The 23613-nt window shown below is 38.6% G+C and overlaps 1 protein-coding gene and 2 non-coding genes across 6 annotated transcripts in view; all 3 read right to left on the bottom strand.

Moving 5' to 3' along the window:
• The window catches only part of Kif2a (kinesin family member 2A), a 59409-nt gene that overhangs the window by 15645 nt on the left and 20151 nt on the right, over positions 1-23613 (bottom strand). For 2 of the 4 annotated variants that reach the window (XM_051172623.1, XM_051172625.1), the window contains exons 2-12: positions 15645-15739; positions 14955-15071; positions 11845-11899; positions 9674-9796; positions 9036-9136; positions 6837-6932; positions 5356-5410; positions 4797-4959; positions 1937-2027; positions 1517-1580; positions 333-424 (exon numbers count right to left, since the gene is read on the bottom strand). In XM_051172623.1, coding sequence (XP_051028580.1) covers positions 333-424; positions 1517-1580; positions 1937-2027; positions 4797-4959; positions 5356-5410; positions 6837-6932; positions 9036-9136; positions 9674-9796; positions 11845-11899; positions 14955-15071; positions 15645-15739 — 1052 coding nt within the window. The remainder of the gene's footprint in view (positions 1-332; positions 425-1516; positions 1581-1936; positions 2028-4796; positions 4960-5355; positions 5411-6836; positions 6933-9035; positions 9137-9673; positions 9797-11844; positions 11900-14954; positions 15072-15644; positions 15740-23613) is intronic. The other 2 variants (XM_051172624.1, XM_051172626.1) reach the window with 1 other exon arrangement.
• LOC127212531 (small nucleolar RNA U2-30) lies at positions 12156-12228 on the bottom strand. The gene has a single exon (XR_007833571.1). It is a non-coding gene; the product is annotated as a small nucleolar RNA U2-30 (small nucleolar RNA).
• LOC127212532 (small nucleolar RNA U2-19) lies at positions 12360-12438 on the bottom strand. The gene has a single exon (XR_007833572.1). It is a non-coding gene; the product is annotated as a small nucleolar RNA U2-19 (small nucleolar RNA).

Here is a 23613-nt window from a genome sequence, read left to right as displayed (position 1 = left end):
AAAAAAAAAAAAAAAGGTCTATAGATTGGAAGACAGCTCATAAAGTGCTTGCACTTGAACCTGAACCTGAACCTCAGGAAAAAAACAGCACTGCGGAAGTGGAGACCCTGGGGCACAATGGCCAGCTAGCCCAACCTAATCGCCCAGCCACAAGGCATGATAAAGTCCAGTCTGAAAAATACAGGATGGACGGCTCCTGAGAAAAAAGCCTGAGGCTTACTGCTGGCCTCTATCTACATGTACACATGTGCAGATGCACACATACTCACTCACACATGTGTACCCACATACCCAGTCCCATACACAAAAGAAAAACAAAACTTCTCACGTACCTTTCCACTATAAATTTCAAAAAATGTTGCATATACTTGAAGTTCTAGTTTCTTGTAGTTTGGCTTCTTCAGCATTAAAAAGACATCCCGAGCTGTCAAAAATTTCACACGTGAAGTTTGTTAAGATGCAATGAATTTTTTAAAATATCTTTCCTATTTTTCAAAGAATCAGTTAATATTAGGTTAATAGTATCAATAAAAATAATATTAAAGCACTAATTTGAAAAATAAAGTTGTAAAAGAAGCCATTCTTTCACATGCCATGAAAGGACAATACTGCTTATCCTTGAAGGGGACTCAACATGTAGCTCAGGTGGCAGTGTCTGCCTAGCAAGCACTAAGAGCCCAGGGTTAGTCGGCAGCACTGCATACACCAGGCATAGCGGTACACTCCTATAGTCCCCACATTCAGATGTTAGAGGCAAGAGGAACAGAAATTCAAGGTTCTCCTCAGCTACACAGGAAGACTGACATCACCTTGGGGACTGGAGAGATGGCTCAGCCATTCAAGGCTAGTCTCACAACCAAAAATATATGAGATCACCTTGGAATACATGAGCACCTATCTCAAACACTGTGTGTGTGTGTGTGTGTGTGTGTGTGTGTGTGTGTGTGTGTTTTCCAATAACAATTAGTCACTAAATAATTTATAGACATTTCTAATTACATTACAGTGACCCAAATATATCAAGACTTTTTTTGTTACCAAGAACTTAATCTTACATTTCTTTTATGACTTTTTCTTTTTCATTTTTGTTTTTTGAGACAGGGTGTTTTTTCTCTGTGTGACCCTGATTGTCCTGGACTCACTTTGTAGACCAGGCTAGCCTCAAACTCACAGTGATCTGCCTACCTCTGCCCCCCAAGTGCTGGGATTAAAGCTTGCACCACCACTGCCTGGCTCACTTTTTCTTTTTTGAGAAAGGGTCTCACACAGCCAAGGTTGGCCTCAAATTTGCTGTGGAGCTAATGAAGATGATCTTGCTTCCACATCCTAAGCACTAGGGCTACAGGTATGTGCCACTATGTCTGACCACGATCTCACATTTCTTTTCAAATAATCTGAAAACGTACAGTTAGTTGATCTAATATACTGTGTATAGCTAGACAATAAAAAGCCTTATTTGAAGAGACCTGAATCATATTTAAGAATATCATAAACTATGTATACAAAGAACACTTACCTGCTAACGCATAAATCCCCTTAGAACAATCCTGGTTCTTTCCTGAAAAGTCACCACCCATAGTCTACATTTGGGAAAAAAATAAAGAATAGGCATTATTCAGGAATACATGTTAAGAATTTAGGTCTTAGAGTTCAGGTGATAACTTATAACCTAGTACATAAAGTGCTTGCCACACAAATATGAGGCCTTGAGTTCTATCTTCCAGTAAAATAATTCAAGCACAGTAGTACATGACTGTAATCCCAGAGAAAAGAAAGTAGAGACAGATGCCCAAGGTTTCCCGGACAGCCAGCCGAGGGTAGTTCCAGGCCGATGGGAAACTTTATCTCAAAAAACAGAGTGGCCGGCATCAGCAAAGGGACCCTGAGGCTGTACTCTAGCCGCTGTACTCTCATGCACACAGGCCTTATTACTTACGTGAGTTTTCCCACTTCCAGTCTGCCCATAAGCAAAGCATGTAGCCATGCCTCTTTCAAATATTGTTTCCACTAGTGGTCTAGCCGTAAATCTTTAAAGGAAAATGAAAAGGTGTGTCACACACATGTAAGTTAGACAAGCAACCAAAGTAGTAGTGAGTACTGCAAAGTGTATCTCATTAACAGAGAACAAGCAGGAAGTTAAACAGATCTTTAGTTTCGAAATTTAAAATAGAACTATTACTTTAGAGTATGAATTTTAAATCCAATATTTCTATAAAGAAAAGTAGGAGCCATTATGAAGAACACATTTTGGAGTCATTTTATATCTTTTCCTACAATGTTAAAATCCGTGCTTTGAGATTGTACAAACTCCTGGCAAGTACTTTCTGCATTCTGCTGATTTCCTTGCAGTAATTTGTCAAGATGCTTGAAAAGGTGGTAGCTGGTTGACAAGAAGCCAGGTGAATATGGTGGTGAGGAAACTCTATAGCCCAATTTCCCCAACTACTCAGTGTTCATCAGTGCAGCAGGACTAACAGAGAACCAGGGACGCCTCCTATTGACCTCTGCAGGTGCAGACACTGCCGCTTCCGGTATATCTCATCCGTTTGCTGAGCAGCTTCTCACATGCAATGGCCTCCCCAGGATGCAGAAAGCAGTAGTACAGCCGGGTGTGGTGGCTCACGCCTTTAACCCCAGCACTCAGGAGGCAGAGGCAGGTGGATCACTGTAAGTTCGAAGCCAGCCTCATCTACAAAGTGAGTCCAAGACAGCCAAGGCTAACACAGAAAGATCCTGTTTTGAAAAACCAAAACAAAAACAAAAACAAAAAACAAAACAAAACAAAACAAACAAACAAACAAAAAAAAAACAAAACCAAAGAAAGAAAGCAGTAGTACACAACACTGGGTCCAAGTTTGGACTTGGGAGTACAGGGGAGCTGGTTCTTGGTCCAACCACTGAACTGGGTCTTTGAACACAACCCACTTTTTGTCACAGATAATCAGCTTGAAAACAACCCATGTTGCATAGGGTAAGAGAGATCAAAAAAAAAAAAAAAAAAAAAAAAAAAAAAAAAGCTGAACATGGACAATTGATTTATAAATGAGGAAAAGAATATACATTAATTATGGAACACTAAGCTTTGAGTTGATAGTCTCAAAAAGGGCAAAAAAAAAATTACAGCTCTTTTTTAATATATAGATAAAATTCACTGGTATAATTAAAAATTTTAAAGTAGGGAGGGATAAGAAATATTTCTTTATTGAGAACACTAAGCGGCATGCCGAAAAACAAACACAACACATTTGCTAGTTTTTTTTTTTTAAATGCAGATCTGAAGGAGGCACAGAATAACAAGGACAGGAGAAAGTTCTAGTCTAATGGAACTATGAATAAATCTGAAGAATGACCGAGTGGGCGGGGCAAGGTGGGCGGGGCGATTTCCCCAGTCCTTACTGGCAAAACAGAGTATAAGGGTTGTGTACTGATGAAGTATAAACAGAGTCAAGCTCAAATGTCTGTTAACTCTATCATACAACATACCTCTATCAGTATTCAAAAACTATTACACACCTGTACTTAATGAAAGGTGGAGGGGAAGAATTTTTTCAAGAAAGCTAAAAAATAATTGCCAATTATAATTCCCATTTTTAATAGATATCTCAAAGTGTAACTACTAAGTATCCCAATGTTCCTTAACTTTCTCGCAGTTTACTGGCCTAAGATTCATGAAGATGGTGTAATAGTATTTCATTGGTAACATTTTCAATTCTTAGATTCTTATTCGCTCTAATACTCTGCTTCCTGGGAATTTTTATAAAAATGAAGTTAGGAATAAATGCAAAGATATTTCTATGTGGAATACAATAGCAATGCTATAAAAAATTTAACTATTAGAAATAATGTCAAAATCTACGTAACATAAAAATTTTGTATGTGTATTTAATATGTGCAAATCTGACTTCTGTTAGCTGAATGTAAACTAAAATTTTCATGTACTAAAATGACTGTCATATAGATGATAAAAAAATTAAGCAAAAATAAATAAATAAATAAATTAAGCAAATGTAAGTACATTTACAGAAATCTTCAACTTTTATTTAGAAACATACATTAGGTAAAGATTTGGACTAATTAGTAACCAATGCATATGAAGTATTTCAAATTTATCAGTACAAGGATAAAAATGGAAAAATTCTTGTTTTCTATACCCCACTTCTCATTACGCATCCTAGTGTTTCCCAGAATATGTTCTTTCCTCTTATTTTATTGTGCAGGTGCGCTGCCTGTGGGATGTCTGTGCACCGTCTGAGTGGAGGACAGAAGCATATGGTAGACAACCTGAGACTGCACTTACAGGTGGCTGTGAGGCGCCAACATGGACGCTGGAAAATACACTTAGGTCTTCTGGAAGAACAGCTAGTGTTCTCAATGCTGAACCATCTCTCCAACTCCTCTCAAGAAATATTTGTGTGTCATATATATTATATATGTGTAAATTAACTATCAATTGGCATAAAAACTAATTTTTGGTTTTTTGAGACAATGTCTGAAGACTGTATGTGGTCTTGTAGCTCGCTACGTATACCAGCCCAGCCTGAAATTCAGAGACCCACTTGCCTCTGCCTCCTCAGAGCTAACACACCCAGAGAAAGACAAAATACAACAAAAACTAATTTCTTGAAGTAGTAAAGAGATTACATGTTAAAATTCCTAGAGTATATTAAAATTTCTTCAATTAATGTTGGAATAAGAAAGCATATTCCATCCCTGGAAAGCTACACTAAGAACAACATTAAGTTGCCAAGTAATAAAATTATAAAGAGCTAATTTTAATTTAAAGCAAATTCACTTACCTGTAAACCATTTCATTAGGAGCTGAGTCATCGAAGGCATAATCAAAACGAAACGTCTGATTTTCTAAGTACCTTGTCAGGTCTACCTTTTGTTTGGGTTCGTGGACCATCACAACATCTTTACTAGGGATTGTGATTACATCAAGATCTTTCATTTGAGTTTCTGAAAGAATGAACAAAAACCAATGTTCACTGATTTTCACAGCATTTGATCTAACAAACCAAATTTTAAAAAATGATTTGAGGTCTAAAAAACTTATTTGAACTCTGCGTATGAAGGTACGCACACACCAGGGCGTGCTCTGTGGCAATGACAGGAAAACCTGGAAGAGTCAGTTCTCCCCTCCGCCACGTGGGTCCCAGGGATCAACCTCAGGTATCAGGATTGGCAGCAGGCACCTTTACCAGCTAAACCGTCTCAGTATGCTTTTGAGATAAAGTCTTTACAATGCTGCCCTAGAACTCACAATCCATCTCCCTCAGGCACCCAAATGTTGAGATTGCAGGAATGTATTATCATGCCTCGTTTCTAACTTCAACTCTCTACAAAGCATCATACCTTTTTTATTGAGTGGCCGTTTTCTTACACAAACACATATCCTATGCTCATCAATCTAGGAATAAAAAACATATTATCTCATTGACTTAAAAGTGCTATGAAAAACAATGGAAAATAAATTACATTTTTAAGAAATATTTTCTTAACATAAATATAGTGGTTAATCTTTTAAAAACAAGTTAGCATTGCATAAATTTTAGTGTGCACGAAACAGTATTACTAAAATCCTGAGCACCGTGGAAACTTTATTTTTGATAAGCCATTACTTAGTAAATAAAATTTTTAGAAGTAACACTATTCTTAGCATTAAGCTCTTGTTAAAAAGGTACCTCCCATTCATTTCAAGACTTGTTGTATACAATAAAAAAGTTTCTATTCTACAAATTGGCATTTTTTTTTCATGTTGACTGTAGGTAAAGTTATTGTCAAAGACCACTAACAGGCAAAACAAAAAATAAAACAAAAACCCCTAGGGTTCTCATAATTACTAAGCAAAATACTATCACCATTCTATGAATGGCAATTAAAAAACCTTTATTTTTAACTATGTGCATGTATATATGGTTATGTGTGTGTAGTGCTCAGTTCCCCTGAGCTGCAGGTACAGATACATGGGCCTGAATGTGCGCTGCTGAAAATATTGAGAACCCAAAATGTGTCCTTGCAATAGCACATGTGCTTGTAACTACTGAGCCACCTTTTAGCCCCATTAAGACAGATCTTTATGAAAATTTAAAGATAAAACTTATATCCAATAATGCTTTACTGGAATAAATAAATTTCCTATCATCAGATTTATAGAGTTTGACAAATTACCTGTTCTAAAACATGAGCTCAAATACAACATGTGAAACATCTGGCAGTGTAGCAAGGCCTAAATATATGGGAACGCAAGCTTATGAATAAGAAATCTATTAGTACCTATAAGCACCGCCTAACACAAACATTTTAGGTAACCAAACATCCTATATATGTTAGGTCAGATTATAATTTTTCCTTGGAAAAGTATTTTCCTTCTGCAGCAGATAGTGAAAGTACAGAATACTTTTCAGCACTGGAAATCGGGCCTATTACAGCCCGTAAAAACCATTATTATTGCTAAAGCCAAAGTAGTGTGTATTTAAAGGTAACAAATTAGTTAATAATAAATTAGATGAGGGTGGGATACATGGTCCAAACCAAAGTGAAAATAAAGCTGGAACTGAGATCAAAGCCTCAGTGGAGGTCAACAAAGAAACGAGGTCTGCTTTTGCTCTCGCGAGCTGATGTGCAGCCGTCCTGAAGACAAGGAGGCCGTGTGCGGAGAGCCGCTATGTGGCCAGCACCTCCACTATTAAAGCTATGGAAGATGAACAAAAACAGTGCACAAATTATGATTTTTCTCAAAGTGTAGGAAGTGAACCTCATTAAGGAATTAGTAAGTATTTATGTTTTTATTTATAGTATGACATCTTCAGTGTAATAATTTACAAAGATCTTACAGGATCAGCTGTTGTTAGGGGTCTGTAGTCCAAGCTTCCTCTGAAGTCTCTGATCATACACATAATTTCATAATTTGGATTTGTAGCATCAACATCCTATTAGAAAACAGGATTTGATGGTTAATATAGCTCCACTTTATGTGTTACATATAGTTTGAAAATTGCAATTCAGACACTGCCAGTTGTTAATCAAACTCAAACTGATATAATCACCAAGTTCAGGTTAATATGTTCAGAATCACTTTTCACTTTCCAAAGTTTCTGTACTAAAACTACCCTTTAACTGCTTTTTACAAAAAAAAAAAAAATCACCTATAATGCATTTACTTTAATTATACCAGAAAATGCAGCAAAGGGAAGAGCACTCTACAACACTGGCGAAGAATCCCAGACAGGCTGAAACGGGGACCTCTGAGAACTGCCACCTCTAAGTACCATCAACTCTGCACACGTCACCAAGAGGTCCCTGCAGCCGCATCCTTGAGGAGTCTCCTCCTTTACCTACCTGTTCAGTGATCGTCCCACAGCACTATTTCCCCTCTGCCTATCCAGTGCTGTTGTCAAAACATTAAAGTTTGGCCTCCAGGTGTAAGTATGCTGTTTAGTTAGACATAAATGCCCTGTTTTTAAATATAGTCTTAACTACATTTACTTCTCCTCTGTTAACTCTAAGACAGCCAGGATGTAACACAACCACCAAAAAGCAATACAACACACAACATGATTGTTATCTTATATATAATGTTCTCAGATAACTTGTTTGTTGCACAAAGGAAGATAATTTTGGAATCAGGATTTCATGTAGTTCAGGCTGACCTTGAACTTCTGTCCTCCTGCCTCTACCTCCCAGGTGCTTGCAGGCCAAGCAGCTCAAAACCAAGATAATACTTAAAATGTTTTTTAAATGTTTTATATATATACATACATGTATATATTGAGTTCTGACTTCAATCCATTTTAAATTCAACACTGGAATGGTTTTGATTTAAATTATAAATAATAATAGTCAATAGCCTTCCTGCAATGAATAGTAAATCATTAATATTGAAATCAGGGGTTTTTTTTTTTCTTTTTTGGGGGGAGGGTTTCAAGACAGGGTTTCTCTGTGTAGCCTTGGCTGTCCTGGATTCACTTTGAAGGGATGCCAACCTGTCCGGTGGAAGCAGACTGTGACCAGGAGCTCAGCAGGACACTTAGGTGTTATACTATGGAGCACCCCCAGGAAACATCAGGTGGCGTTTACGCTAAGTGTCAGTAAACTTATTCTGGGTACTCTTCCTTTTCCATTTTCCCTAGAGTTAGGGTCCCCTGTACCCAAAGCTGGCTTCAAACTCACTATGTAGCTGTAAAGAGGCGTTGAACTTGTAACCCTCCTGCCTTTACCGGTTCAAGTGCTGGGAATACAGACGTTATACCACCAAGCCTAGCTTCATATTATTTATTTCAAGTAGATATATTCTTGGGTAACTTTCAGGTAAAACTAATTTATTCAGGTTGAATACTTTATCGGGTTTATAATTCTACAATAAAACATAAATTGTAGACTTAACACAATTAAAGGTACTTGAAGACATTATTAAAAAACACTTGTGTTTACGATACAGGAAACAAATTCTAAGATTAAATAAAAACAATACAAACAACAAATGTGATACAGGTTAAAAACAAATGCCTCATATGTAAAGATTTTCCAATATTATTAAATATTTGCTACCATCTGATGAGAATAAAAGATCAACACAATAAATACTCATTCTCTAGATCTACAATAAAGCAAAATATAAAATTATTTCTCCCACTTCACCATACCTAGTTGAACCAAGCCATATCAAAACTACAATAACTTTAACTTTTATGTAATCATATCTATTGTGGGTAGTTTTCCAAGTCATTCTATTTTCATATCTTTCTAAATAGAAAACCTACAATTTTTCAATGTTGTAACATATAATTTATGATTCTACACAGAAATGCTTACTTTAAAAAAAAATAGAACAAATTTTAAAGGTAACATAACACTAAGCTATAAATAAGTGAATGCAATAAAAAAATCTATAGCAGTAATCTATTTTTTAAAACTTTATATTATTTTTATATACCAATTTAAGGAATTCCTTAAAATTATTTTAAAATCAAGTATTTTCACTGATATAAACTAATCTTTTCTCAGAATAATAAACACGAATTTATGTTACAAACCTGGGCTCTTTTTTCTCTAAGTTCTTGCTGTTGCAATCTCCTTTTTTCTCGTTTTTCTTGCAATTTTTCTACTTCTTTCACACAGTTAGATTTTCTACGTGCTAAAAGAAAAGAAAAAGAGCTGCAGAAGCATAGTTTTCTTTTTATAGAGTTATACAACATACTGAGAGTTTATGAGTAATTTCAGCACACAATCACAAAGTCCACAGTGACAAAGCACAGCAAGTGTACTAGGGTGGCTTATGAGCTGCTTTAACAAGCACAACAGGACATTATACAGATGAGTCAGGGACAGAACTCCAACACACTGACACATGTCATCTCTTGGTTTAGAATCACAGGCCTCTAAATTAAAAGGATCAAAAAGGATAACTTTCTTCTAAATAAAAAAATAAATAAAACCTAGAGAGAATTTTAAATTCAGAACAATTGAACCATTGTTATAAACTCACACCAAATGTTATATATCTTCAATTAACAGACTAAAGTACTAAACACAAATTATAGTTTGTTGGCAAAATGAAATCTTTAGCCAAGTTTGTATTGGATTGCTTACTACTTAGGCATGTATAAGGCTGACCAAGAGAGACTACACGTATGCCTAAAATGACTGAGTCCTTGATACAGTGTTTACATACAAGGAGGTCCAAACTCCTTTTTTGCAGCTTGAACTGGAGAGATATCTGAAACGCTACCATTCTGTTGTGCAGAGGACGACTGCTCAGGAAGCTGACTAGGCCGTGCGCGTGCTGAACCAACCACTAGAAAACAAATTTAATTCAGGAAAGTATTAAAAGCTAACTGTGGTAAAAGAAAAAGACATCCCCATGTCAAATCTGATACATAAATATTGTACTCTTGCCAGGCACATTGGTTTAGACCTATAAATCCCAGCTCTTGGTAGGCTGAGGCAGGAAGATCAATACATGTTTGAGGCAAGCCTAGGTATAATGAAACCCTGTCTCAAAACAATTCAGTAAATACTAGCCAGTAGCAGCCTACACCTTTAATCCCAGCACTTGGGAGGCAGTCAGATCTCTTGAGTTAGAGGACAGTCTGGACTAGAGTGAATTCCAGGACACCCAGGGCTATACAGAGAAAGCCTATCTTAAAAATCAATGAATAAATAAATTACATTTAGCAAACTGGCAAACTTTTCTATAAATGGTCTATAAGCTACTAAAAGTAATCAATCTACTCAATAAATTGACATTATTAAAAGATATTGTAAAAGTAATATTTACATTAGGAAAGAGGCAGGCAGATCTGAGTTTGTGGCCAGCATGGACTTCATAGTAAGGACAAATATACAAACAGAAACATGCAAACTTCCTCCAGTGTGATTTTAGCTACAAAACTGAATACCTAAAAACTAAAGCTAAACTAACTTTGGAGGGGGGGGTGAGGGGGTCCGAGACAGGGTTTCTCTATGTAGCTTTGGCTGTCCTGGACGCACTTTGTAGACCAGGCTGGCCTCGAACTCACAGAGATCTGCCTGCCTCTGCCTCCCAAGTGCAGGGATTAAAGACATGTGCCACCATGCCCAGCACTGAACTATCTTTTAATAGTCATTTTTAAAGATACACATGAAACCCAAGTCTTAGAATTTCAGAATGCACAGACACTTCACTAGTGTACATATGCTATATAAACACACTCTCATTTCTTAAAAAGTGTACATGATTCAGATACTTAGGAAACAAATGTATGTTTCCCCATACAGCCTAGGCACGCACACAGGCACCAAGGCTCAAAAAATTCACCAAGTTACATAACTTCCTGAAGGATTTGAAAGGAGTGATGAAAGGACTTTTTCCTCTCTCCTTCTAGTCTCTTCTCTGGTGCTTCTGGCCCATCTTGTACCATCCATGCATACAGAGAAATACAACTGTACAGTATTCTTTGGTTTTGTTGTTGTTGTTTTGAGACAGAGTTTCTCTGTGTAGCCTCGGCTGCCCTGGACTCCCTTTGTAGACCAGGCTGGCCTCGAACTCACAGCGATCTGCCTGCCTTTGCCTCCCAAGTGCTGGGATTAAAGGCGTGCGCCACCACGCCCAGCCTTGTACAGTATTCTTACCTGTTTACATGCCCCGGCTCAAAGTCTATGAAACTTAAAGTCAATTACTATTCATACCCATTCAAGCCCCTTAGACAAAAATCATGGCCAAACAGTGATAAAGAAGTGCATCCCTGGGACCCCATCTCCATTTGGCTCCTCCCTCACTCCTTTCTGTAATGTCCTCCTCAAATGTTCAAAACTGAGTGAGATGAACAAACAGTACATACTCTGCACGTACAGTTTAAACTTTTTATTTTCTGGGAGTCTTGCTGTGTAGCGTTTTGGCCTAGAATCTTCTATGGCTTCCCACTTGCAGGGTCTCCCAGCCTTTGCCTCCTGAGTGCTCCAGTCACAGGCCTGCCTCACCATGACCAGCTCTTATCTTTACACTAGAGAAAGGTTATCAGTGCTATTGGGACATTAGCAGATCAGGAACACTAACGTTAAGATTAGCCATGTATTGTTTAAGCAAGTAACGCCAAGGACAATGCTTATTTTTGATGCACCTCATCAAAGCCACGCTAAAAAGTCAGTACAGAACTAAGTGATGAGAGCACAGGACTTTTATCCCAGTACCTGGGAGGCAGAGGCAGGCAGAGCTCTGGGTTCGAGACCAGCCTGGTCTACAGAATGAGTTCCAAGATAACCAAGGATACATGGGAAAACCCTATCTCAAAAAACAAAACAACAACAACAACAAAGCAGCCCGCAAACTCAGCAGGCAAGATTGATGGGTAAGGGTTACTTCACCTCTGTTATCTCTAGGGGCGGGGTCATTCTTAATAGAGGCCACAGTCCGTCGGTTCTACAGGAAAAAAAAAAAATTATGGTTTTTTTCTTCATTCCTGAGCTTCTTTTAATTAAACAAAAACAAACAGACAATAGTAGCATAAAACCAAACTGAGAAAAACTATACATAACCAAAAAAGTGCTAATTTATCAATGGTCAAGCTCCTTTCGGAGGCATATATCTAAATTCCCCATATATTAAGGAATATGAGAAAGATAAAGACTTTATTTCAGTTTCACACAACTCTATGGAGCCATTATTTTCTTAATACTGAGCTCAGGTCAAGTGTAGAAATCTTCATATTTACAAAGTTCAGAAACACAAATTTTCTTTTATCATAACTCAGAAATGAAAATCGCGCGCGCGCGCACACACACACACACACACACACACACACACACACACACACACACACACACAACAGAAAAAGAGAAAAAGACGGAGGGGTGGGGGAAGAAAATGTTATAGTTTTGCTTCTCAGAACTATGAGATCATGCATCCTGCAGACCAGAAGGTCCTCTGATGCTCAGGTTTGGCTATTTCTGTTACTGATTCACTACAGTCTGAGCAGGTCTCAAAAACCATCTTATTATCACTGCCTCTCCAGAGGAGAATCTGAAGTGAGGCTAAGTAACTACATTATATTTCATCTATGAAGCTGTATAAAGGATAACTATCTTTTATCTGAAAAGCACCAGACCAGAAATACTCCACATTTCTTCATGTCTTGAAATATTTGTGTCTGTGCACTCATGTGTATAAAACTGGATGTTTTGATAATAGGACTCAACTTTAAGTGAAAATTCATGTATGTTCTATATATACCTTATACACACACACAGCCTGAAGACGTGCATGTATGCGTGTTTAAAACCCAGAGGAGGACATCTGGGACCTGCTGTCATGCTCCACCTTATTCCCTGGAGTCAGGGTTTCTCACTGAACCTGAAACTGGGCTGACAGCCAGCAAGCCCCAGCGACCCTTCAGTCTCTGCCTCCCCCAGAGCTGTAGTTACAAGTGTGTGGAGCCCCAGTCACAGCTGCTTTTTTTACTTAGGTGTACGCTAATATGCGGACTGGAATCCAACAACAGTAGTACAAATGCTCTTACCCAGGGACATCCAACCTCCCTGAAGATAACTGTAATAATAGTACTTTTGGTGTAGCTTCATCCTGGCTGAAATTCATCACGTATATAGAATTTCTTTTCTGTGGTGTGATGTTTGTTCTCAAAAAAAATTTGCATTTGGGGCTGGCAACATGGCTCAGTGGGTAAAGGAACTTGCTGCACAAATCTAACCTGAGTCAATCCTAAATCCCACGAGAAAGAAAAAAAGAAAAGAAAAAGCCAGATGTGGCTGTGTGTTCCTGTAATCCCAATACTCCTCCAACAAGACAGGAGTCCAGAGTACAGTACATCAGCAACAAGAGGCTCTGGTTCAACAAAGTGGGAAGTGAGAACCAATTCCTGCAACCTGTCCTCCACAGACCTACACTCACACACACTCAGTGAATAAAACAGTAGCAAATAAAAACTGAACACTTGCATTTCAGAGCACTTTTGATTTTGGATTGACAGACTGGTAGTAAATCACATCTCTGAATCTTAGAAGGCAATACAGTATTGACTCCTTTACTAAACTGAAGAATCGAAGTATTATGGGGAAAAAAAAGCAGCCAGTTATCCTAAAAAGGTTTCATTAGAGGTTTCAAAGGCTTGGCTACTGCAAGATTAAGGCAGCCAACTCTGGTCCTATTTGTATAGCTACTACGAGTGAATTCCCTTAAAATCAAGTCCTCAGCAAATAACTTAGTTATATTCAACCCCACATTCAAATTACATTAGGTATTACTTGGATAGCGGCATCATCTCCCAAAGAGGAGCCCAGAAATCAGTATTTTAAACTCCATCAAGTGGTTTTAATGGAAAGTAAAGGTTAACAACACTCTAAGGCCTAGGAATATATGGAGCTTGCTGGTAGGATGCCAAGGCAAAGGAGAAACACTGGGCTTGACTTCAAGATGGGAATAGGAGGGGGTAGATAAAACTATGCCAGTCCATTAGGGCTTTGAAGCTGTGTATGGAAACGGTCCATATGTATTAAAGACCTTTAAGCAGTGACTCTCACTTTGCTTAAGTTATAAAAACTGAAACTCTGACTTATATTCATATCCATAATTTAAAAGCAGAACATTTTGTAAATGCTATGTCTCTATAATACATTTGCATATTATGCATGATTTCCTTGTATAATATAGAATTCCTATAGGCTTGCAAGCCATAGCATATCCATCTGTGTATTCTAACACAGTGTCTGCACAAGGCAGAAAATCAATAAGTGCTGTTGAATCAAACATTAAGAAGTAAAGGTTCAACAGGACCCTCCGGTTGTGTTTCATAAAATTAATGTTTTTTTTTTCCTTTCCTTTCCTTTTTTAAATTAATTAATTAATTAATTTTGAGACAGAATTTCTCTGTGTAGCCTTGGTTATCCTGGAACTCACTTTGTAGACCAGGCTGGCCTCGAACTCAGAGATCCGCCTGCCTCTGCCTCCTGAGTGCTGGGATTACAGGCGTGTGACACAGTGCCCAGCAGAGCCACACAGAGCCATGGCTATTCCACAGGATGCAGCATTTCTCCAAAGTTTCTCTTCACCAACAATATACAGGTAGTTAAACTGCTCTTACCATCGCCCATCATTTTACAATTAAAAACAAAAACCAAAAAATTTTAAAAGACTACTAGAACACTTATTCTTGATTAAAAAAAAAAACAAAAAACTATTTTATCAGTCAGTAGTTGTTCGTTCAACATTGACAAGAGATTAGCTTTGGACTCATTTCTTGTGAAGCTTAAAAATCCTAATTAGACAAGGAATTTTTATTATCTGATTGTCTTGAGTTGTGAACTGGACAACCCTGACTCATTACAGTATGTACGTATATGCATGAACACAGATGGTGGCAAGAACTCTTTAAAAATGTAAACCAATTAATACTTAACACATACTATACATACTCTTCAGTCTACTAGTCTCAAGAGCACACGTGTATGTTCACCTAACTAACCTTTACAATTTTGTTCACTTTTGAGGATGATAAGGGTGGAGGTATTTCCGGGCTCGGTTCAATCTCTTCATCAGGTACAAGGTCAGGGTTAAGGGAAAAGATGCTTTCCAAGTCAATCTGTTTAAACAAACATGTGTAAGGTACAAAGCAAATGACTCTTGAATGACACTTAATGACTTAACATCACTTTGCAAACTACACTGTCTAGAGCAATAACCCACTGTATCTCACACTACATGTGACCATCAAAGCTACGTGACTGTTTACACACAGCAATTTTCAAACTGTGTGCACTTAGCTAAGGAACAGATGATATAAAGAGATCTTCTTTTGAGTTAATTTTTAAAACTCATTAGTTTTTTCTTGTGTGTGTGTGTGTGTGTGTAGGTGTTTTGTGTGCATGAATATCTGTGTATCATGTCCATGCTTGGTGCTCTAAGACACCAGAAAAGTGTTGGATCCCCCAGAACTAGTTACAGATGGCTGGGAACCACTGTGTTGGGGCTGAAAGTTAAACCAGGGTCCTCTGGAAGAGCAGCCATTGGTCTTAATAGTCATCTCTCTAGCTCCTATTTGGAAGTTCTTAAAGGAATTATACAGAACAGCTACGTCCATAAAATTATATCATTTTCTGTTCTGTTTTGTATTCAGAATCTTGACTAGAGATGATGTTTAACTCAGCAATCGTACCTCTTTGCCTTTTGTGTCTCCATTTTCTATCCACTCAACAGTTACACTTTCATTGTCTTCATTTAAAGATGTTACCATCGCTTGGTGTATTCGGCCTAAGTGGAAATAAAACATGTATTTTAAAAGCAATGAATGACAGAATTCTTACAATATGGCTAACTACGACTTAATAATCCGCATACACATACATACATATATGTACATACATTTCCAATAATATGTATGACCTGGCCATTCTTACAAGGAATTTTCACAAAAATAACCTTTGTCCATTAGATCCCTAAGATCAAGTCCAGAAACTCATGGTATTTGTTAAGAACAAGTCTACTTGATAAACAGCCATACTGACAGATGACTAAACTCAGGCCATTTAACAGTTCTAATGATTAGGAAGTTAACTTGCTATGATTCCAAACTTACATACACTGTGGGACACAAAACAAAGATTCATAAGATTAACTGTTACACTATACTAATAGACCATTTATATGGAAATCACTTTAAATCATGTAAGTACAAAGTAAAGACATTATCTTTGCACATAGAAAGAAACGATACTCCTCAAATGCTAAGAAATACTAATCTAAATGTCCTTTCCTGTATGCTGACTGCCCATATCTATACTTAGCTTTCTGATGGTGTAATCTTGCCATCAACAGACAGAATATGATACATAATACTCAAAACTTGTTTCCCTTCCCTTTTAGTGGACTGTGGACCTCACCAGTCAATAACTATAAAGCTTAATCATTATTTAAAACTATTGCATAACATTCCGTTTATTCTAATTTACAGTGGTCTCTCTGAGGTTACATTTTTAATATTGTCAACAGCTATGACACTATATCTGCCATTATACACCTGCCACTTATTTCCTTAAGACAAACTCCTAGAATCAGATTCACAGATTCTCATATATGTATCCACCAATTATTTCATGTCTTCATTCCATTTGATTATTAGTCAAGTACTGAAACTATTTTAACATCTATATATTACCTAATAAAATGTTGAGCATAAGGAATTTTAACATGTGTTTCTTAAAAGAAACCCTTAGGGTATTTAAGATAATTTACATTTTAAATACATAAAACAAAAACATATAGCTGAAATGCTAATACTGTATTAAAGATAAAAGCATCACTGATATTTTATGTACAAAGTTATTTTCACTCACATATACACACATAAACACACAGACACACAAACACACACTCTACACAAAAACTGGAAGAATTCTTATATAAGCTCAGTATTTGGAAGGCAGAAGCTAGAGGTCAAGGGTTCAAAGCCATCCTCAACTCCACAGTGAATTCACGTTCTGCCTGAGCTACATAAAACCCTACCTTTAAGCAATCAACCAATAATCAAGTCCTGAGAGTATTTAGTACTAGCAACTGATATGCTGATCAAGACAGGGTATTTAAACTTATTATGTAGTTGAGGATGACTTTCAACATCTGATGTCCCTTTTGTACCTCTTAAATGCTAGGATTACAGCAATGTGTAAACATATTTTCCTTTTTTAAATACACACACACACACACACACACACACACACACACACACACGCTGCTGCTTCCATGACACCATATACATTAATTTTAGCTAGACTATTAATTTCAACAGTTCCACAGACAGCGTGGATTTAGATACTCCTTTATTAAGTGTAATTAAGGGCTGTAGAGAAGGCTCAGCAGTTAAGAGCACTTGCAGTACCCATACCAGATGGCTCAAAACTGTAATTCCCACTCCAGGGAATCCAACCAACTTTTATATGTGCTCGTGTGTGTGTCGCTATGCATTCAATACACGCAAATAATAAAAAGTAAACACAACAATAGGTTTCCAACTGCAAGACTCAATTCTTTTCTATTGTCAATACTGAGCATTAATCTTAATTATTTTCTAAGCTATTTCACAGCAGGTCCTTCTTTACACGAACTCTACCCCTTGTTACACGATAGCTAATGTTTTCTTACAGCGCTAGTTAACTCGGTAAGACACACACACACACACACACACACACACACACACACACACACACACCACACACACACGAGACATGGAAACAAAGGGGCTGGGGACTGCTGGGAAGAATGATTGAAACAGCAGAGGAGGGGACAGGAGAGCAGACAATGATCAAAACTCACTGCACACATGCATGATGTTGCCAAAAACCAAAGGCAGAGACAGATTTGCATCACAGCCTGACCGCAATATCCTCTCAGCCACTGCCCGTTTCCAGCATTGTACCCTTCACTCTGTTCTCTATCAGCCACAATGATCCTGGTTTGAAATAAGTTACAGCGAATATGGTAGCCCATGTTTGTAATATCAGCACTAGGGAAACTGAGGCATGAGGGCTACTGCAAGTTCGAGAACAGCCTGAGCTACATAGTAGTTCCAGGCCAGCCAGGAAGAGCGCTTGCTGCACAAGCCTGAGGACCTGACTGCAAACCCTCAGAGCCCAGGCAGAGTCCCACGGCTGTGGAGGGGTGGCAGGCCTGCTGAACCCCAGCTCAGGGCCAGGCACAGAGAGACCTTGTCTTAGAGGAGTAAGTGCAGGGTGACATCGTCTCCACTTTCTTTACATTACCATCACCAATTCTATTGTGTGGCACACACACCTCACCTCCACACCCACCACACACACTCACATAGTCACATTTTTGCTCAAAAGTCTTCCAGTAATACCCATTCTAAGTAAAGGACTAAACATAAATTTATCAAATAGTTAACTGATTGATAAACAAGACAGGGTCTTACTAAGTAGCACTGTGGCTGGTCTGGTACTTGCTATGCAGACCAGGCTGGCCTCAAACTCAGAGACCTGCCTGCCTCTGCTTCCCAAGTATTGGGATTAAAGTGAAGAATTTAAATATCAAAGATGAGTCTAAAATTCTGAATATAAATCAGTATCTACCATATCCTATCATTATCAACTTAAAACATCTATTTAGACCTAAAAATATCTTAACCCCTAAACAACTAAGCTTAATTGCAAAACTAGACTATCTGGTCTTCAACCCCATCAGAGACTTGAGAAGGAACAAAATTAATTACCAAGATAGGAAAGATGTTTTCTTCCATACTGCCAAATACAAATAGCCAAGTGTATATATGTATACATATAATTCCTGGTTATTTCATGGTTCTTCTTGCTGTAGGTAATTTACTGTATATATGTGTAATATAAATGTATATGTAAAAAATAGTAAAAAAAATTTTAAAAAGAAAAAAAATTCTTACTGAAAAAATTTGCACTTTAAGAAAAAAATGCCAAAGATGTGAAAACAACTGAGTAAATACTGTCATTCTCAGCAATAGGTGAACACTAAAAAAAGCAGCATAGTTCCCAGATGGAAGAAGACAATTCACTATGAAATAATGGGAAGACTCAAAATAGAAACGGTTTTTTAAAAAAAAGAATTCGCATTGTAGGAGATGGCTCAGCATGTTAAAGCACTTGCCACCGAGCCTGACACCCTGGGGCCCACAAACTACAAAGAAGAACTCCCACAAATTGCCTCCCTGCAAATACAAATGCAATTTTAAAAACTAAAAATCCTCATTGCAAAACCCAGGGGCAGTGGTGCATGCTTGTAATCCCAGCACTCAGGGAGACAGAGTCAGGCAGATCTCTGTGAGTTCAAGGCCAGCTTGATCTACAAAGTGAGTCCAGGATAGCCGAAGCTACACAGAGAAACCCTGTCTCAAAAAGGGGGAAAAAAAAATCCCACTGCAATCAGATGAAAGTAGGTAAATAACTAGGGATGTATTGGTTGGATCCTCTGAGAGGCACGTTAAGAAAAGTACAGGACATTTAATGTGAAAGACAAAGAGAGAAGAGGACGATTTGGCATGGAAAACCTGGACCCTGGTGCAGGTCTAGTTACTGATACAATGAAGCATTAAACAGAGGAAGCCTCAGACCTTCCTGCTCATCAAACAGGGTTGTGGTCAGTGCAGGAGGCAGCACCACAACAATTAACACCCTCTAGAGGAGTCCTGCCCTGGCCAAAACAGGCATACCAGCACCTATGCCTGCTTTGTCAGGAGGCAGAGGTTTCCCAAGAAATTCTAAGTGCTCAGCTAAAAGATAAGGGCTGTGGAGATACTGACGAATGCGAAGTCATCAGCTACACTCTTCTGCAAAGGAAGACGTTCCTTTGTAGTGATGCTGAGGCAGTGGGCCTACATTTAAGATTATGACAACAGAGAAAATGAGAATGAAGAACGGTCTGAAGAGTAACATGAGAAGCCATGCTGGGGCTCTGGGAGGACCTATCACTGTTTTATCAAACATGAGTACAGGCTGACACAGCAGCTACCCTTGTGCATACCATCCCTGATAATCTCACCACAGTAATAACCACTAATCGGGACAAGAAGATGGCAGTAACTTGTTCCGGGAAAGGTAAGAGACTTTGACAAACATCCGGCTGGGCAGTGGTAGCACACACCTTTAATCCCAACACTCGATAGGCAAGTGGATCACTGTGAGTTCGAGGCCAGCCGGGTTTTCCAAAGTGAGTCTAGGACAGCCAAGGCTACACAGAGAAACCCTGTCTTGAAAAACCAAAACCAAAACCAAAAAAAAAAGAAAGAAAGAAAGAAAGAAAAAGAAGAAAGAAAGAAAAAAGAAAGAACATCCCAGCCCCAGAAACGTGTGCCTGAATACCAGATACCCCGAAGAACAAATCCCAACCCGATGGGCACAATGGGCTTAGAAATCAGAGGCAGGGTACCTAGATTACAAGCTCCAGGTCAGTTTGAGATTACAGCTTCTTCAAAAGTGTAACACACCCTTTCATGGTGTCCTTAATCCCTTGGCACTTAGTGTGTATGGTAACCAGCTTTCTTCCCTGCCCTTATGAAAACCAGCATGCTCAGCAGCGCTTCCAGAAGCATACTTTCTCCCTGTCTGCAGCACTACTTCCTCAGAGCTGAAGCACATACGCATGCGTCTACTTCCTCATCTCTGAATCCCCGGTGCACTGTCAGGAGAGCTTCGCTTACCTCTGAAACAGTCTCTCCCACCTTACTTCTCCTAAGAGTCTGTTTTATGATCTTTGCCTTTTTGTTTGCTTGTATAAATAGTAAAATCAATTTTTCTATTCCAAAAAGTAAATTAATAGTATCAAACTGTTAAGAAATCTGGTTGTAAATGAACGGAATATTATTTTGGACAGAGGTCAACAACTTTCCTTTCTCACATCAACTTATCTGTGCTTGCGGATGTACATGTGCTAGAACACACATGTGGACGTCAGAGGACAATGTGCAGGAGTTGGTTCTCTGTTTCTACCATGTAAGTCTCAGAGATCAAATTCAACTGTTAGGCTTGGCCGTAGTACTAGGTCACCTCATTGGCTCATAAAATGACTTTTAACGGCATCTTTCCTTCCTATACGCTGGAAAAATTTGGGGGAAAAAAAATCATAAAATGGGCTTAGTGGCTCACACTTGAAATCCAAGTACCTGGTAGGTGGTGGTAGGAAATCAAGAGGTTCAAGGTCATCCTTGGCTATTAAGCAAGTTAGAGGTCAGGCAGCTTACATCAGACCCAGTTTCCAAACAAAACAGAACAACAGTAACAACCACCACCTAGTATTAAAATCACAATTACTTGAACCTTTATAGTATTTAACAAGCATTCTTCAAATGGCTTATGATGTTACTTCTGACTTTGGATTACTTTAATAAAACAGATTGGGGCGTGGGGAGAGCAAGGGAGGGAAGGAGGGAGGAAGGGAGACAGGCAGGGAGGGAGGGAGAGGGAGAGAGACAGAGACAGAGACAGGGAGGGAGGGGTGAAGTGTATACATACACAGGGTGTATGACACAGCCTGTGGAGATCAGAGGTCAACTTGTAGGAGTTGGTTCTTTTCTTCTACCATGTGGGACTTGGGGTTCAATCAGGTTGTCAGGCTTGGCAGCAAACGCCCTTATCCACAGAGCCATTTTATGGCTGTTAGTGCATTTTTAAAAAGACCATTTAGCTTGTTCATCTGTCACATTTCCTTTTTTTCTCACAGCAGTTAAAGTTACCTATTTCTCTTCAAGAACTGCCTTAACATCCAGTGAGTTCTTCCATGCAATGTTTTTGTTATTGTTCTAAATTTCCCTGACTGGTTGCCTCATGTGTTTTCTGCAAGTATTTCTTTAAGATTTATTTATTATGTAGATAGTATACACCTGCACGCCAGAAGAGGGTACCAGATCTCATTCTAGATGGTTGTGAGCCACCATGTGGTTGCTGGGAATTGAATGCAAGACCTCTGGAAGAGCAGTCAGTGCTTTTAACCTCTGAGCCATCTCTCCAGCCCCCTAAATATTTCTTAAACTGTTAAATACATGGCAGCTCTGGGATAGTCTGTTAATGTGTTCTAAAGTTATGACATCTGACTAAAGAGAAGAGACAAAAGTCACAAACAATTATATGGATTTCCCAGTGCACAAGAGTATTTTCAACCTTTGTTATCTTAGACTGCTTTCCCTTGGGAAAAAAAATTTCTATAACCGTAGTTAAGAAAAAGAAATATGGAGCAATTTTCAATCTAATCAGTTAATCAATTTAGTTTTAGAGACAACACCCTGCTCTGTATGCCCCGCGCCCTGGGATCAGGCACATGCCACCATGTCCAGCACAGGCTTTGTACCAACACCACCTAACCCAGACTCATCCACTTAGCACTTCAAACCATTTCTATTGGCTGGCGTTATCTAGAGCTCAGCTCTGGCTGCCTGGCTTTCTCATCTATGTCTTTTTTTTTTTTTTTAAAGGTTTTTCGAGACAGTCTCTCTGTGTTAGCCTTGGCTGTCCTGGACTTCCTTTGTAGACCAGGCTGGCCTCACAGCGATCCGCCTGCCTCTGCCTCCTGAGTCCTGGGATTAAAGGTGTGTGCCGCCACACCCGGCATTCTCACCTATGTCTAATGTAGACTGGTGCTGACACATGAACATTATCATTCTGTTTCCAACTAGAATATTCTACTCATCTTCCAGTCATATTCACAGAAAATTATTTTGATTTGAAAACTTAAGTTTTTAATATTTCATAAAATCCACCATGTAATAACATAGGTTCAAAACTTAAAATGTAGAAACTTTCAAGTTTTCAGCTTTATTCCAAGTTACCTGAAGAAAATATTCCTGCTGAGTTGTTTTTCACTGTAGAGGACCATTCCTAATAGCATGTCTCCTAATTGTTAGTACCCAAAGCTAGGCTTTCAAGGAGAAGATCTACAGTTAGGAATGTCAAATCAATTAACTTTTCTGTTTGTTTTGCTTTTAAAACAGGGTTTTCCTGTGTAGTTCTAGCTGTCCTATAGAGCAGGCTCGCCTCTCACTGAAAGATCCACCTGCCTTTGCCTCCTGAGTGTTGGGATTAAAGAGGTGTACCATGCCTGGCAAAGCAATTAACATTTTAAACAAAAGTGTATGAAAAAAATTGTATTGATATAATTTGCAGATTATCAGTTGTGTGTGTACATGTCTGTATCCATTTTTAAGGCTAATTATAATGGGACAAGTCCTCAGGAGGCATCCACCTAGTTTTTGAGATAGGGTCTCTCACTGGGACCTGGGACTCATCTGTTAGACTAGGCCAGCAAACGCCAGGATCTGCCTGTCTCTGCCTTCTCAAAGCTGGGATTACAATGATATATTACCATGGCTAGGTTTTCCTGTGCACGCTGGGGACTTACGTCAAGGCTCTCATGCTTACACAGTAGCGACTTTACCAACGGAGCCACCTTGCCCACCCCTCTTATTTAGCCCTGATCCCACCCTTATTATATGTCCATTCTGAAGGACCTGAATGTATCGTGTCCATGGTCACAGTGCCAAACTAATTTCTAATCCACAAACAAAGGGGACTGTGTAATCATACTGTCAACACTGACTTGAAAGCAAGGAAATGGTAAAAAGAAAACAAAAAAGTTGAAACAATTTGCAGCTTAGT

This window comes from Acomys russatus, chromosome 30 (genome assembly GCF_903995435.1).
Source record: "Acomys russatus chromosome 30, mAcoRus1.1, whole genome shotgun sequence".
Taxonomy (NCBI): domain Eukaryota; kingdom Metazoa; phylum Chordata; class Mammalia; order Rodentia; family Muridae; genus Acomys; species Acomys russatus.
The sequence above is the reverse complement of the archived record's forward strand: the minus strand, read 5'-3'. Positions and strand labels throughout refer to the sequence as shown.